Raw genomic sequence first — 15,552 nt, forward strand, 5'->3', positions numbered from 1 at the left:
CATATTGTTTACAGATGATTCAGTTAAAAGAAAGTAAATAACTTCAAGAATGTTTAAATGTAGATGGAAGAAGAAAATTAGCAACTGCAGTTCTATTGTTAATAACATGATACCTGATGCTAGGACAGTGCATTTCATTGACTCAGCTCTGAGTTTCTAGACGTTATAACTGTTGCTAGCATATTGTTGCGTTCTACGGGTTCGTGGATTTCGGGTGATTCATAACAACACTCGATGAAGAATCAAAATACAATTTATTCGCCAGTATTACTCAGGACAGTTCCAAAAACACATTAAACACGTTTACAGTCGTCCAAAAGGCTACGTTAAACACGCTGACACAATCAGCAACACAGCCTTCAGGCTATCAGGCAGTAACACTGAAGACAGCTTCACGGCAAAGCACTAAAGTACAGCTCCCGACTCGGTTTGGTCGCTCTCGAGCTAATGTCTGAACTCAAAACACTACTACTGAAGTCAACATACTCAAGGTACTCCTCACGATACACTGCTATTGCGCGTACAGGAAAGGTATTTATAGCTTTTCACCTGCCTTCGAGATCATTCTTGGGAAAACCGGTAAGAATTCGTTCTAGAAAGATCTCGCTCCATCTGTGGCATATCACCTATTTTGTCACCAAATGAGCGATTTTGCGCCAAATTTGGCAGCCGTACTTTCCTTGCAATTTTTAGGAAACCCTAAACCCGCTTTGCGAGGAAGCTATCTTACCGCAGCTGGGCATTTCGCAACAATATTAATAATAATTTTCAGAGAAATTAAAATATACTTAATAGATTTCGCATTTATTACATTTTCGTAATTCTTTCCCTTTTCTGACATTTTTCATATTTGAGAATTTGCAATTATTTTGCTACCTATAACTGCCGGTTTGGGCAACGTAACTTTAAACTCTTCCCATTCTACGTAGTCCAAGCTATGGGATAAAATTAACAGAAGCAGAACATAAAATATAAAAAAAATTCTATATGCAACTGAAGTAAAACTACAGATATTTTGCAATGTATTTTATTTGAATAATTTTCAAAATAATGTTGAAAATACATTTGTTTTCAAAAATATACCCAAAATATTTTATTTATTAAATAGATCATATTCATGTTTTAATAACTTTGTTTTAGTACATCGTTCTTTAGAAATCTATTTATCATTTCCAGAGTATAAAGACATATAAAATGTTCTGAAGTTTCATCATGATTGTACTAAACGCATGGGCAATCTCATAAACATTAATAAATATACTCGTATTTAAAACAATCGGTGTCAGTAAAAGGATCTGGAAGTGTAATAGCTGAAATACTGTTGCGGCATAAATATCATTTCCGTAAATAATACTTTAAAATGATTTGTGAAACAAAAGTCACTACGGCATCTAGAGGCGAAAGAAACGCATTAATTTCCTTTCGATCTGATTCGTTAAACAGATCACGTGGTAAAAGGCCACTTCTAGATCCACTAATTTTTTAAATCTCTACATAGAATAAAAGGAAAAGTCTGTCAGTGTGTGTTTGTGTCTTTCGTTCGTGTTGCGCGTAAGCTAACAGACTCAGGGCTACGAAACTTGGTACATAGGGTGCATGCAGACAAGAGCCAGTGCCCCTCGAAGCGATTTTTTCAAAATTCTAATGTTTTTTTTTTTTTTTTTTTTTTTTTAAATTTTTATGTTTTTTGAGGAAATCGCATCAAATCAATGGCACGCAGCAACAATGGCACGTAGCCATGGCTGCTGATAATCACTGTTGTTAGTGTTGCTGATACCAACATTGTTGCCACTGGGGAAAATGAGGGCCGATGATTCCGTGCAGTTTTTTAATTTAATGTTTCTCTTGGACACTGGACGTTTGTCGAGAGGTGCTTGGATACGACGTGTGTTTTCCGGTACATTTAAAAGCCAGACGAAGGCTGGCGGCATAGCGGCTATTTATTAATAAAATAATAATTATTCTAGTTAAAAAGAAGTTCATATTGGACTAAACATTGGGGGCTTTTCTATCACGAAACTTAACGCCAGAGGAGGAAACACTTCCAATGAAATAGCTAGATTATAATTTCAAAACTTAATTGTTTCCTTTGCTTTTATTTTAATCATAAATTTTATTTTTGTAAACTAACAGCCTTGGTTAGAATCCCTACTTTTCTTCTTTATACAAAAAGTAAAACTATTTGCAGACAACCATAAAAACTGAGGTGCTACTTTTATGAAATGAATGAAACATGTATCTTTTTCTACAAATGATTTCCATTCGGTTCTTCTAGCAGATGTCCGAAAATTTGCTTGCTCACGACTGCATACGATTCATTTATGAATATTCAATGGCATCGGATAGTTTCGTGACAAGACTGCTATCCTGTCTTAACCTTTACTTAAATTACGAAACGAGTTTTTGTGACTTTCAGAAAATTCTGATGAAGGAGAATCGATTTATAAGGATTTCGTAACATTTATCTGAGCTTAGAGTGAAAAAAGCTGCAATTTTTCCAACTAGAATAATACTGTCCTTTTTAATTAATTTTCAAGATTTTCGTGAGATGTTACTAAAAAGGATCCATTATTTGTATTCCTAGTTAGCAGCAGGAATATTATATATAAATACAAATTCCATCAACTGATAAATTTACACATTAACTTCAGCGATAAAACTGAATTTCTAAACATTTTGGATAATTCTAAAGCAACAAGAGTCATTTTAAGTTCCATATATTTTCAGGATTAGATCTGAAAGCTTGAAGAGAGCTTTGAACCTCTCGAATACGCGCCGAGTGTCCTACCGTTACACCACAAAAACTTAACGGAAAGGAGGGAAACAAATACCTTATAAACTTCTTCTTTTAAAGAACGACTGGGGATTAAAACATCCAGTCGCCAAATCTTGTTGGTAACGAACGTACCTTTTAGTTCGGGCGCCACTGTAGAGTAATTAGGTTTTCTGAAGCTGGAGAAGTGAAAAATAAGCAATGCTGTCGCCGAGACTCGAAATGGACCTCTCAAATGCACGTCGAGTATGCTTCTAATAACAACACGAAGGCGTGCAGGAGGGAGGGAGAAAATTCCTTATAACTTCTTTAGTTTCAGTATACACTATAAATTTCACTCAAAGTATATAGGCTTTATTTGTATTAACCGTATTTTTTAGGTATCTCTTCTTCGCCTTACGAATAATTAGGAATGCAGTTTTATTAATGTGACAAGATTTTGAATTTTTCTTCTGTAATATATATAAATGCAAGTAACTTAGTGGGCCTACAAGTGTGGTATCAAAGAAACTTTATATAAATAATCATGCATTATATTATGGGGCAAGAATGAACTATAATTATTAATAAATTATTGGTGTAAGCCTTTATACTATTGACGGAAATGAATTCTTCAGAGTTTTAGAAACACGGCATACAACTTATTATTTCAGTTCAAGTATTTATTCAGTTCAAGTAAAATAAGCTGATGAAAAGGTATTGAATGTGATGTAATAAGTAACTCTAAAGGAAGACGTGATTGTACAGTAGATAATAACACTTTTATTCCCTCAACCGTTAAGGGAGTAGTAATGATAGTATATTTATTTTAAAATTGATACAGTAAGAATAGAAGGTATTTTTCCCCCTTCTTCCAGCATGTCTTCGTTGTGTAACGGTTAGCACACTCAGCGCGTATTCGAGAAGTCCAGGTTCGAGTTTCGGCGAAGGTATTGCTCATTTTTCATGTGTTCTGCTTTAAAAAATTCCTATTACCTCTACAGTGGCGCAAACGAAGACTCTACAGTGGCGGTGGATGATGTTTTTTCACCACCAGGACTTGGCGATTGGGTCCCCTAATTCCCAGTCGCCATTTAAAAGGGAAATATATGAGGTATTTTCTCCCGCCTTCCAGCATGCCTATGGCGAAGGCGACGCATGTGCTCACGTGATAACAAAAGACCCCAAAATTCGAAATTTAATTCCCTCGAGGAAAGAAGCAAAGCTACTGTCACCATCTGTTGATGAAAGGGTAAACAATTCTGAAATAATTTTCTTAAAAGCTGAAGGTAAAGACGGATAGGAATTTAGATTGCGAACTAGAACTGAAATATTTATTGTTACTGCAAAGAGAAATAGCTTCAGTTGCAGAGAGTTTCACTCCTTGCAGCCGAAGAAAAAAATTTTGTTTAAATCTTCGAACCAGTCTTGCAACTTTACGCAACTTATGCTGGTTCTTGATTTATTATCTCAAACATTTGTTCTTCAGAATGTTATTTTAGAATAAAGATTGGTTCATTGCGATTACGTGTATGTGCAGAAAGACATTTCATCTATATTTAAGCAGTAAGGTCTTTCTCACAATTTGTGGTGGATTAGGAAGAGTTACAACAATTCATTTAGTTTTACTAACCATTTATTTTATATTAAATTCCTTTGCTCTCTTTCTCGTCTTTCATTTTCCTACCAGAATGCAAATTTCTAGTTCGCGTGTATTCGAATGAGGCAGAAAGGGCATAGTATTTAAAGGAAGGTTTTAGAGGGTAGAATCAGAGCCTGTTCCGCCTGCTGAAAGCCACGTTTGTCAACTGATTCTTTTGAGAGCCGTATTTCGCGGCCGTTGCGTTATTTTCGCCATCACGCCGACTTTAAGTCAGTACCAACTGGCGTCTTTTGTGTTTGTGTATTAACTTAGTTTTAATTATAAATTCCTTACTTTTGATTTAAGCCATAAATACTGGCTGATCTGTTACTTCTATGTCACAGAGCTATCCGCAAGTCCACTTCTATGTATGAACAGAGCAGTTCCTTCTGTTAAACTTTTATTTGCATTTTTGTTATTTAAAAATTTCTTTTACATCCTCTCTGTCTCTGTGGTACTGTACAAGACATATTGGTAATTCCTTTTTAGGCTTAAAACCTTTAGTCATATGGTACAAAATTCCAGGCATCGTTCTGTAAATTTCGCCAGTAAATGTATGTCAAGCATTATAGCTTAATACTTCTGTTGTAGATAGGATGCCCATTTCCTGTTTTTGCCTGTATCTGATTCTATTCTCAATGCACAGTCTATATGTGGAACATAAGACATGTATATCATTATTTATGTTTGCGAAATATGCACCTGAGTAACCATCAGCAACTCCATTTCCTTACCTTGAACCGTCAGTTCAGCACTGCACGAGATCTTACCACTGCTAGTGCTGGCAACGCAAGTATACATGCCAGCGTCATCTGGCGTGACATGCTGGAATACGAGCTCTACAGTGTCTTGCGATTCATCTATCGACACTTGGAATCTTTCACTCGCTTCCACTTCCTTGCATGTACCGTCCTTGTTCCTGCAAAACAAAAGTTTTTCATCGAATTGGTGTTATATTTCATTTTTTACAAATCTTAAATGAAATATTGAATAAAAGTATCTGATTCTGTTCTACGTACGACAGCACTTTCTTGCAAAGTCTAAGTATAGCTCTAATTAACTTAAATTACTTATTGACTAGATTCTTAACCAACATAGGGTCCACCAATGGTCGAGCGGTAAAGACGCTGAACACTGGTAGTTCGTTTCGAACCCCGAACCGAACTACCAGTGTTCAGCGTCTTTCAGGGAACCGAAGGACCAGCGTTCAGAGACAAACGGGTTCGCTAGATGGACGTTTTCGTGGTTTTTCCCATCAAGCAGCAGAAATCAAGCAGAATTCTCATCAAACCTCTCAGAAGCTTGCATACAGGTTTTGAAGTATCTGATGAAACCATTCGATCACTTCTTCATAACCTAGGGATGACATAGAAACTAAGCAAGTAAGTTGTTCATTTCCTATCCGAGGAGAATAAGCTCCAGCGGTTGAACATCTGCTTGTCTTTGCTGTCACGCCATAATAAAGCCTCGTTCCGGAACGAAATCGTGACACGGGATGAAAAGTGGATCATGTGTGATAACCGGATGTATAAACATCATTGTTCGACTTCTGGTTCGGTCTCATTGGCCGCTAAGCCAGAAATTCATTAAAAGAAGGTAATGCAGTGTTTGGTGGACCTGCTCTGGCATATTCCACTACATTTAGAAGTATAATGGCATATCCCACTCTATTTAGAATATTTAGAAAGCAGAAAAAACATAACAGCCGAAGTCAACTGGCCAAAACTGCAAAGAGTTTCAGCTGCACTGCACCAGAATCAACCAGCAAAGGTCAACCAACAGAAGAGAAGTTCTCCTCTTCCATGATAATGCCACACATACGGCAAAAGCGACAAAACAGGTGATGAAACCACTAGGCTGAGAAGTTCTGCTTCAGCTAACCTATTTTCCGGACATCGCCCCATCTGACTACTACCCATTTTAGGGGCATGGATTTCGGGTACCCTGCGGGAACAGCAGTTCCGAAAACGCGACGATGTCACAAGAGCTGTATCACAATTTATCACAATTCTTGGACTCCAGAAAAGCGATATTTTCAGGATGATCATTTTTAAAAACTTGTGTATCGTTGGGAACGTGTAATTGAAGCCAAAACTGATTATTTCGAAAAATGAAATGGGTGTTTAGGATTTTCGTGGGCCGTTTTTTATGAGTGACGAAAACCGCAAGAAATTTCTTGGTATCCTGGTAAATAACTTATAATAATTCGAGGTTCAATACCATTCGATGATATTCTTTTGAGACTTACTTTGTGATTACTTATGTGGCATTCTTTAATTTATAATTTTATTAAAACTGACACACCAAAAGAAATTTCACACAAGTAATTTTTAAGTTTTCAAGCGCTATAAATAGTTGTTAATATTCTAATAAAGTTTTATGACTTATGAGATCTCTTTTATGTGAATAACCATTTATTTTATACTTTGAATCTTTACTATCACTTCTCTCTTCCCGTTTTCAGCCAGAATGCAAATGAGTTTGCATGCGTTAAAGTGATGTTTAAAACTGCCGAGACGGAACGTGTTCTGTCTCTTGAAAGCCACTTTATTAGGTTTGCTATTCAAAGATAAGAGTTCCTTCTTGTCTTCGGCCTTGCATTATTCTTACCGATAGTTAAATTCATGCGAGTGAAGTCTGAGCCAATTTCGCCTTAATTTGCTCTGTGGAGCTTTTGGCTATTTGTTATTTAAACTGAGCTTTACATGTGAGTTTCTACTTTCATTTTTCGTAAATAAATGCTGGCAGAGTCGTAAGCACCAGGTGTCCCTTTTGGACATCTTATTAAGTTTTAAATAAAGGGTCTTTTACACCCTTCCCAAGTCTCAGTTGTACTTCAGACATAGCAAAAGTCGCCTATGGTCTACCAAAAGATTAGTAACAGATTCCAATAGCGAAAGACTTAAAACTTATTGTTGTTGTAACTAATCTCGCTTGTCTGATATCAGAGCAAGCCTACGAAATTCACCGTTGCAAGAAAAGTGGCAGGAACCTTAAGGCAGAATACGCATCAGACGACTATGCTAAGATGCACTCCCAATTTTGAAGGAGAGCACCTCAGAAGGCCGGGGCCGAGGATATTCTACCCCTCTTTCCTTACCATCAACCTCTCGAGAGAAGTTTCGACTCACCGCATATTTAGAGTGCCCTCATGCAGCACAGATACTACATATTTACATACATGAATTCTTTCTCCGGCATTCGAAGGCAGGCCCGGTACGACAGTCAGCGTCGCTAACCACTATCTCGTTTGGGCGGCAATTTAAACTCGAATCATGTAAATAGGTATTATTCATTTCTCATTTATGCATATGATTTTACGAGTTAGCTGTGTGATAATAATGTCAGTTTATAAGTGTTTATAATATTCTGAATATAAAATCTCGATTTTTAAAAAATTTATTCATCAAATTTTTTTTCCGAAAATCTGAATAAAAACTTTCATCACTTAATTTATTAATATCAGAACATTTTTATACTTATATTTTAGCTATAAATGTATAGAAACATTCGCTCCTCAGTATGTGTACCGCCCGTGAATATGCTGTCCAACGTTTAGCTGGGTTACTGGGTTAGTTTTTGTCAAACAAAAAGCACGCGTTTAGCATTTTATTTTTATAATAAATAAAAACTTTTCTAAATATAAAAAAATAATATATGAAATAGGAAAACTTATAAAACGTTTCCTTTCGTAATTTTTCAAAATTGATATTTTAAAATTAAAAGCGCTAAAATATGAATATTTGAGTAAATAATTTGATTTGCATTTAAAACAATTTTGCAATCGGAAGTACTTAACGATTAAGGGTTGCGGAAATAAAGGCCAGACAAAGGACTTTCGTAGACAAAGTATATCTGTGCGTGCGCTTTGAATTAAAAATGGGCGATTGACATTTACAATATTTTTAGAACACTTAACCTTTTTGTTAAAACCTAAAAATCTATCACTGAAACGTTAGAACTGTTGAAAATGCCCTGAAATGTGAAAAGAATGTTTGAGTTAGAGATTCAAAGATATTCAAGAAGAGGATAACCAAACTAACAGAGTGATAGATGCAGTAAGATCCAACAAACAATTAATTTGTAATTCCTCAAGTACCAATGATTTAGGTTAGATTGAAATCTGAGTAATTTAAAATTAATCTCTTTAAAATTATTTCAATTAATTTTTCAATCAATCTTTCAATTATTTCAATTAATCTGATTCAATATAAACAAAAAATTGGACGCTGATTCAATTTATTCTAAAATGTTCTGTGATTCCCAAGTGTCGTTCTTCTTGTACATTTTTCTGATTAAAAAGAGTGATTATCCAATTAGATAAGCTTCCATTTTTCAACTAAATCTGTGTCATTTCATTTGAATTAAAAGATTATTTAAATCTTTCCTTTATGCCTCACTTCTTCACGTACTCGCTCAGTCAAGAGATGTATGTGGATTTTATAAGCGGTGTAGCATAAACTGAGGGAACGGAATTGTAAAACCTCTTTGTAAATCAACATTTGGCTCTGTGAATAGCTGAACCAGAATGGCCTCTGCTCGATTGAGAGAACTGCCGGACACTTGCTGAATTATGAGTGAAAATTATTTAGACTTAAGGTTGCCCGATCCTGAATGTTACTGCTTTCACTAGAAGTAATTGTACTGTATCCAGCTGGCTGATAAGTTCTAGTCGACTGCTGCGCAGTCCGGGAAACTTAATTTTGGTTTTGCAATATTTTATTTGAGAATTCACAAGTGGTCAGACAGAATAAACGGAATAAATATTAAGTTACGTTAATAGACAGAATAAATAATAAGTTACGTTTTCCTTGCTCGTGCAAACGCACAACGGAACACAGTGCGTCTTAAATGTTCAGAGTTATATTTGTATGTTCACATTGAGTTTTGTTTGTTAAGCTACAGACAGGAACTCGCATCATAGTCCTAAATTAGCATTTATGGTTGAGATATTGATTTAGGTACTTAGATTAGTAAAAAGATCCCACAGTTGCTATAATTTAATTACTATTCTTAGGGCTGTTTCCAAACTTAGAACCTACTATGTTGGAGGGGCTAAGATTTCTAATATAATTAATGTCCAAAAGAATGCAAGATAGATACTCTATAATACCTTCGTGCCTGGTATATGCAGTTGAAGTAACCTATCGTTACATACAAAAAAATATAACTTAAAAACATATATTTTATTTTAAAATTATTTCTTAGCTTTTATTAATTTATATTTATTGTTACTTAACTCCTGCAGTAAAGCAAATTGTCAAAAATAAGTTGACGCATTTGATTTAATCCTTTGAAGGCCGAAACGCGCTGAGACGACCTTTCATTTAAACGACCGCGATCATTCGAAGCGGCCGAGATTGCGATGTTGTTTTCTTCCTTCTTCCTAGAGTATGTAGCAGCAGGTGCATTTTCGCCACAATCAATGTATCAGTTTATTGCAGACAGCTTATCCAAAAAGGCTGATGGAGGCTTCTTTGTTAGAAAGAAGAAAGGATGTCATTTGAAATCTTCACATCTCTTTGAGCGTTGATGGAAGGGGACGGGAGGAAACGGACGAGACGAACGTTTTTCGGTATTCTAAGCATACAGGTTAGCAAAGGCACCGGTTTTTTTAAGAGTTAAGTATTCCTATTTCAAAAATCTGATGTAGAGACCACATGACTTCCTTGTAAGGCCTCTTAAATTACACTTATTTTTTGCTGCACTGCATTTAAACTTATCTTCTTGAATTATTCTAGCCTGAATAACCGATGTGTTTAGGAACCCAATTCCCATTGTTTAAGCAACGCTCCCACATCTCTCATTCCACATATTCTCGAAGAGAAATTATTACTGTACTATCTTTAGTTAAACAGTGTTGATTATTTAGCCTTCTTATCTGCCGTTCGTCATACGCCATTTTTCAACATCGGCGGGCAGTTTATTAAAACGAGCACATTCATTTTATCTTTTCTTTAGACTCTAACTATTTTTAACGTATAGCTTTAGTGAGGAGTTGTAGGGTTGCTTTTAATCTGAACACGAAGTAAAGTCCTGCAGAACCTGTTACACAGCAAGATATCACTACAAGCAAGTTAGCAAGAAGTTAGCAAGATATCACTACGTCTTAAATATTCTCAAAGGTTTTAAATAATCTTTTATTTTAATCTAATATGAATAGAAGCTCGCAACTTGTGCTGCAGACAAGAAACTACCATTTATGGCTAAATTAAATTAAGCCATAGTAGCAATAGTAAATTCAAACACAGATAACGTTGTCTAAGACTATACACTCATTAAAATAAGCTGTAAGCTGTTTCAATTATTCTACTTGTATACCGCACTGCTGACTAGCCTCTGGAGTCAAGAATGAGAAGAAACATTTTTAGATTTACCAATATTCGAAAACTATCCGCAAAACAGTCAAACATCGAATGGGTATGAGAACATGAATAAGTTCTAAATTTAGATAATTTTGCGCAGGCTATATTTCATAATACATTCTATTGTAATTCAAAAAACAAGCTATAAACAATTATATAAATATTTATCTTTATGAGAAAAAATTACATTCTGTTATTCATTAAAATTTTCGTGTCAAACTAGGCTAAGAAGTTAACACGTTCGCTGTCATCTACGAGAATAACGCGTAGTTGGCAAAGTGAGTTTACTTGCCAGCTACGAGAAAACTCATTATCAATCGCTTTACCTAAATCACCGAGCATGGTGGTGGTGTGGTGTATTTAATTATGGCAAAACACACTAGGGCTATCTGCCTAAGGGGAGGGATGCCTTCGTGGAGGACTTTCTAAGGGAAATTGGCTCTGATACACGTTACACATGGGGAAAACCACGAAAACAACCACACCGAGTATGAGCATTGCCGTAGTAAATGCACGCAGTGTTTAGTTGTTTAGCGTACAGGAAGAGATTAGATAATACACTTGGCGAACTGAAATGGATCATTAACTTCTTAAAACTTAGATACAATAACTAAACGTTTAGAACTCAAATCCATTTATTGGGGAAGGGGGTTGTTATCCACTTATTATCGGAAGCGCAGTTTTGCGCAGAAAGGGTGAGTCTTCTTTGTTTAGTTCCGAGTTTTATCTCGTAATTGGCACAGGGAGCAAAAATATTATATCATATGCCAACTATGTGTATACTCGTGTGAATTTATTTACTGCTAAAAGTAATGTTCATATTTATATTTAAATAATAAAACAACAGAAAACAATTTATGAGTATAAAAACGCAAGTAGGATCTTGGGCATGTGTGAGCGTACATCTACCATTTCAGCTAGGGCAGCGAACGTGTTAAGAAAAATGATTTAAATTGGTTTATTTGATTATGGCAAAGCACTCGAGGGCTAACTGTCTAAAGGAAGGGCATGCCTTCGTGGAAGACTCTTCGTGGAAGACTCGTGGTCTTCGTGGAAGACCTAAGGTAAACTAGCTCTTATACTCGTTACACATTGGGGAAAACCACGAAAACGCCCATGTAGCCAGCTCATTCGCCGGGGAATCGAACCCCGGATCGACCTGTTGCTGTTGTTGTTTATGCTGCTTGTCTGACGTAGTCAGCCCAAGCCCACAAAATACCTCGCGGCAAGGAGCACTAGAATACACCTGCTGTTGGCAATAGCCTTGAGCTACATTCAGGTGACAGTGCGATTTTGCTCAGTTCCGCCCCAATTTTGATGGGGAGCACCCCATGGGGAAAGGGACCGAGGATCTCCCACCCCTCTCCCCTTCCACCAAACCACACGAGAGAGAATTCGGCTCGCCCCATATTTAGAGTGCCGCCATGACGCCTTCCATGCCTTCTTCGGGATTTGAACCCGGGCCCTTCCGCTCAGCAGTCAGCGACGCTAACCACTATACCGGTTATGCGGCCCGGATCGACCTACCAGTTTTCAGCGGTTTTAGCGCCCGGCCGTTGGTAGGTCTGGAACCATTGGTTACTGATAGTTCGACCAGGATTCAAACCCAGGCAAATGGATAAATTACATTGTTGGATTTCGTGGTTTTTCCTCATGTATAATGAGAATATGAGCCAGTTTCCTTTAAAACATTCTCCATGAAGGCATCCTTAGGCAGATATCACTTTTCATGTGCAATTGCCACATTCAAACAAACTTACCAAATTCAGCAAAATTTCAAATTTTAAAGGGGAAATTGCAGAAAATTAAACTTACCACTGTAGACCATCATCCAAAATGTCAGGTGTAGATGTTTTATCTGCATCTTCATCAACTTTCACAGTCACCTTTGCGCCTGGATGGGATAAGAGTTTTTGCAAATCATCATGCAAAACAAAAAACAATGCAGCAAGCTGCTTGTTACAGAGCTGCATAAGCTAGTAGTTACAAATAAACTGCAAGACGCAAATTGTGAAACATGAAATTATATAAATTGCGCTAGTTATGGGTGATAATAAAAACATCTTATATATTTTGCAATTAAATTCTACATCTCACAGCCTTGTCACTTTCATTCATTTTAACTAAAAGTGTATACTTCTGATGTTAAAGACCCTGTTTATTGATTATGATGGTGCCGAAGTTCTAAAATTCCACATTTTTATGGTCCAGATATGAATAATATTGCATAGATGACTTCAAAGTTGAAAATTCGTGTCATTTGCAGAAGGCATGTTTCTCCCCTTAAAATATTTGTTCATCACTGATGGAGTATATGAATAAATTTTGTCTTATTGAGCTATGTTCGACAATTGTTTTTCATGAGAGAATTTCATGTTCCGTCTCTTTAAAGCTGTAAACACCGCGAAATTTCATTTACAAAATAAAAACTATTACGAATTTTGTACATATATAAATAATTTTAGGGAAATTATATGTGAAATTGTAATATTTTATTGTCTAATATAACATGAAAAATCTAAAGAATCGAATCTTTCCCGTAACACTAAGAATACGGGGAGCATGTGCATTCAATCCTGTGGGAATTTGAAAGTTTTCATTTTTTTAATGACTTTTTGTATATTTTTCACCACACTTTTTTTCCTTCACTTCATTGTAATACTTATAGTTCACTTTCACGCTCTAAATGCATGCTTTGTTTGAAGCACTATATATATTTTTTGTAATTTTTTAGTTATTTATTATTCCCTTTGCGACCACGGGGATTTTATTAATAAGGTGAAATTACTAATTGTTTCTTTATTAAGCTATAGGTAATTAATTGTTTCCTCTAAGACATTCTCTGTATCAAAAGATAAGCACTTTGGGCATTTTTTTTCCCTAAGTTTTTCTAATTTTTTCTTTAAACAATGTTTCTGTTTTCTGCTGTTTAAGTCTTATTTTATCTTTTGCTGTTATACTATCTTTTGCTGTTTATATGATGTTTAATTCTTCTCTGTTATCTTTTATTAGTGTATTTTGAATTAAAATTAGATTTAAATTATCCTTACATTTTGCATATGTAATTATCTTAGTTATTTTGGTGTTAGCAACCGTAATTTATTCATAATTTTTCATTTTACATCGGTATAATTTGTGTATGCACGTTACAAGCATATTTGTGCACTTCGTCTTGCAATTCATAATCCTTAGTTTTGCACTTTCGTGAAAAAGCTTTTTCAAAACCAAACAATAATGGATGAACAAAGGTGAAAACGGGAAGCATGCGTGTCAGGCATAAAAATAAAACTATGTATTTTAAAATGCAAATAGTTGCATACATTTCTAAAGCATTCCAAAATCTTCAAAAAAAAATTTCAGTTTCAACATCATCATTCATAAAAAGCTGTTGCCAAAATGCCAAACACATTGTAATGCTTATCAGATTTTAGTTTCTCTAAATTTAATTACTTTTGATTTAAATAATATTGGAATACTAAAAAGTATGAAGATTTTTTTTTTCTTTTTTTCTCCTCCACTTCTTTTTCTTTTTTTCTCTTTTACCCCTCTGGTGATTTTATCGTTTTGATCGTTTTTCAAATTCAGCAGAAGATTGTTACATTAATCTGCATTTGGATGATTTAAGGTCTTCGGAATTGAAATCGCAATAATATTAAGATTAATCTTTGGAATAAATAGCGCTAATTTTAACATGCTAAGCTTCTATTTTTAGCCCTTTCTTTTACGCTTGCTATTTATTTTAACTTATGCACAATAAACAAATCCCATTCATAAAACATTTATGTAAAAATGGCACAAAATCTTAGTTCTGTGTTTCATGAAACAACCTGCAGTTATGCTATAAAACTTCAATGTTAAGACTTTCAAAGAGTGAATAGAATTTAATGTACTTAACTTTTTATGCAGATTTGCCAGTTAACTTAAAACCCCTATTTTAAAATTTTACTTTTTCAAATTTTACTATAACAATGTCTTCTAAGTGGATGAGCAGGTATCTGTAATAAATATAGGAATTTATCACAAGATAAATTATAAAATAATCTTTTCTTACATTTTGATATATAAAATTAGGTAACTTTGAACATGGTTGCCGTCCAGTTACAACGAAGTGACAAAATTTTAATACGTTTCCGAAACATGACATTATAGATAATGGTAATTTCGGAAACATTACTGAACAGAAGTGGTAAATACTGCAAATTGGTATTTTCACCAAAACAGCATTTCTAAATTTATTGTACATAACTATATGAATAAAAGTTTTATTCATAGAATTCACCGAGATAATTTTAGAATTAGATTACCGTCTAACTGATAATAAAAGTCGAATTTTAATAAAAATAAAAAATAGTAACAAATAAAGAATAAAAAATTATACTTTTCGCATGAAGAAAAGTTTGCCTTTCTTTCGTTTTAATTTAAATTTATATTTGAGTTTGAGGGAAATATGTCATTGCAATTGTATACATATGTACGTACCTACACCGTGTTCACAGAAGTTCTTACCTAGGCTTTGTTGGTCTTAAATGTATACTTCCAATTACGGAGATCTTTTAAATGACACAAATCTACGCCAAAACAAGCAATTTGGCCAGCGGGCAGGAAGAAATAGTTTTCGGTGCACAAAACTGAAAGTTGACTTTTGGTCACACTGCGCAAAATGACATTGAAGCTAGTGTACCAAATGACTAAATTCACTATTCTACTAGCAGTTTCAAATGTAAACAAATGACGGTCTCGTTAGGCTTAGCGCCATTTAAACTTTTCAATTGTTGATAATTCCACAGCTATTA

At 35.1% G+C, this 15,552-nt stretch overlaps 1 protein-coding gene across 5 annotated transcripts in view; it reads right to left on the minus strand.

The window, feature by feature from the left end:
- LOC118200338 (protein Obscurin-like) overlaps window positions 1-15,552 on the minus strand; it is a 500,451-nt gene that overhangs the window by 312,726 nt on the left and 172,173 nt on the right. For 4 of the 5 annotated variants that reach the window (XM_085822284.1, XM_085822266.1, XM_085822279.1 and 1 more), the window contains 2 exons: window positions 12,575-12,653; window positions 5,129-5,313 (listed from right to left, as the gene is read on the minus strand). The exons of the other annotated variant lie outside the window; for it this stretch is intronic. In XM_085822284.1, the coding sequence (XP_085678410.1) occupies window positions 5,129-5,313; window positions 12,575-12,653 (264 nt within the window). The remainder of the gene's footprint in view (window positions 1-5,128; window positions 5,314-12,574; window positions 12,654-15,552) is intronic. 5 annotated transcript variants of the gene reach the window in all.

This window comes from Stegodyphus dumicola, chromosome 1, assembly GCF_044657685.1.
Source record: "Stegodyphus dumicola isolate Sdum_Otavi_A_Nest chromosome 1, ASM4465768v1".
Lineage (NCBI taxonomy): Eukaryota > Metazoa > Arthropoda > Arachnida > Araneae > Eresidae > Stegodyphus > Stegodyphus dumicola.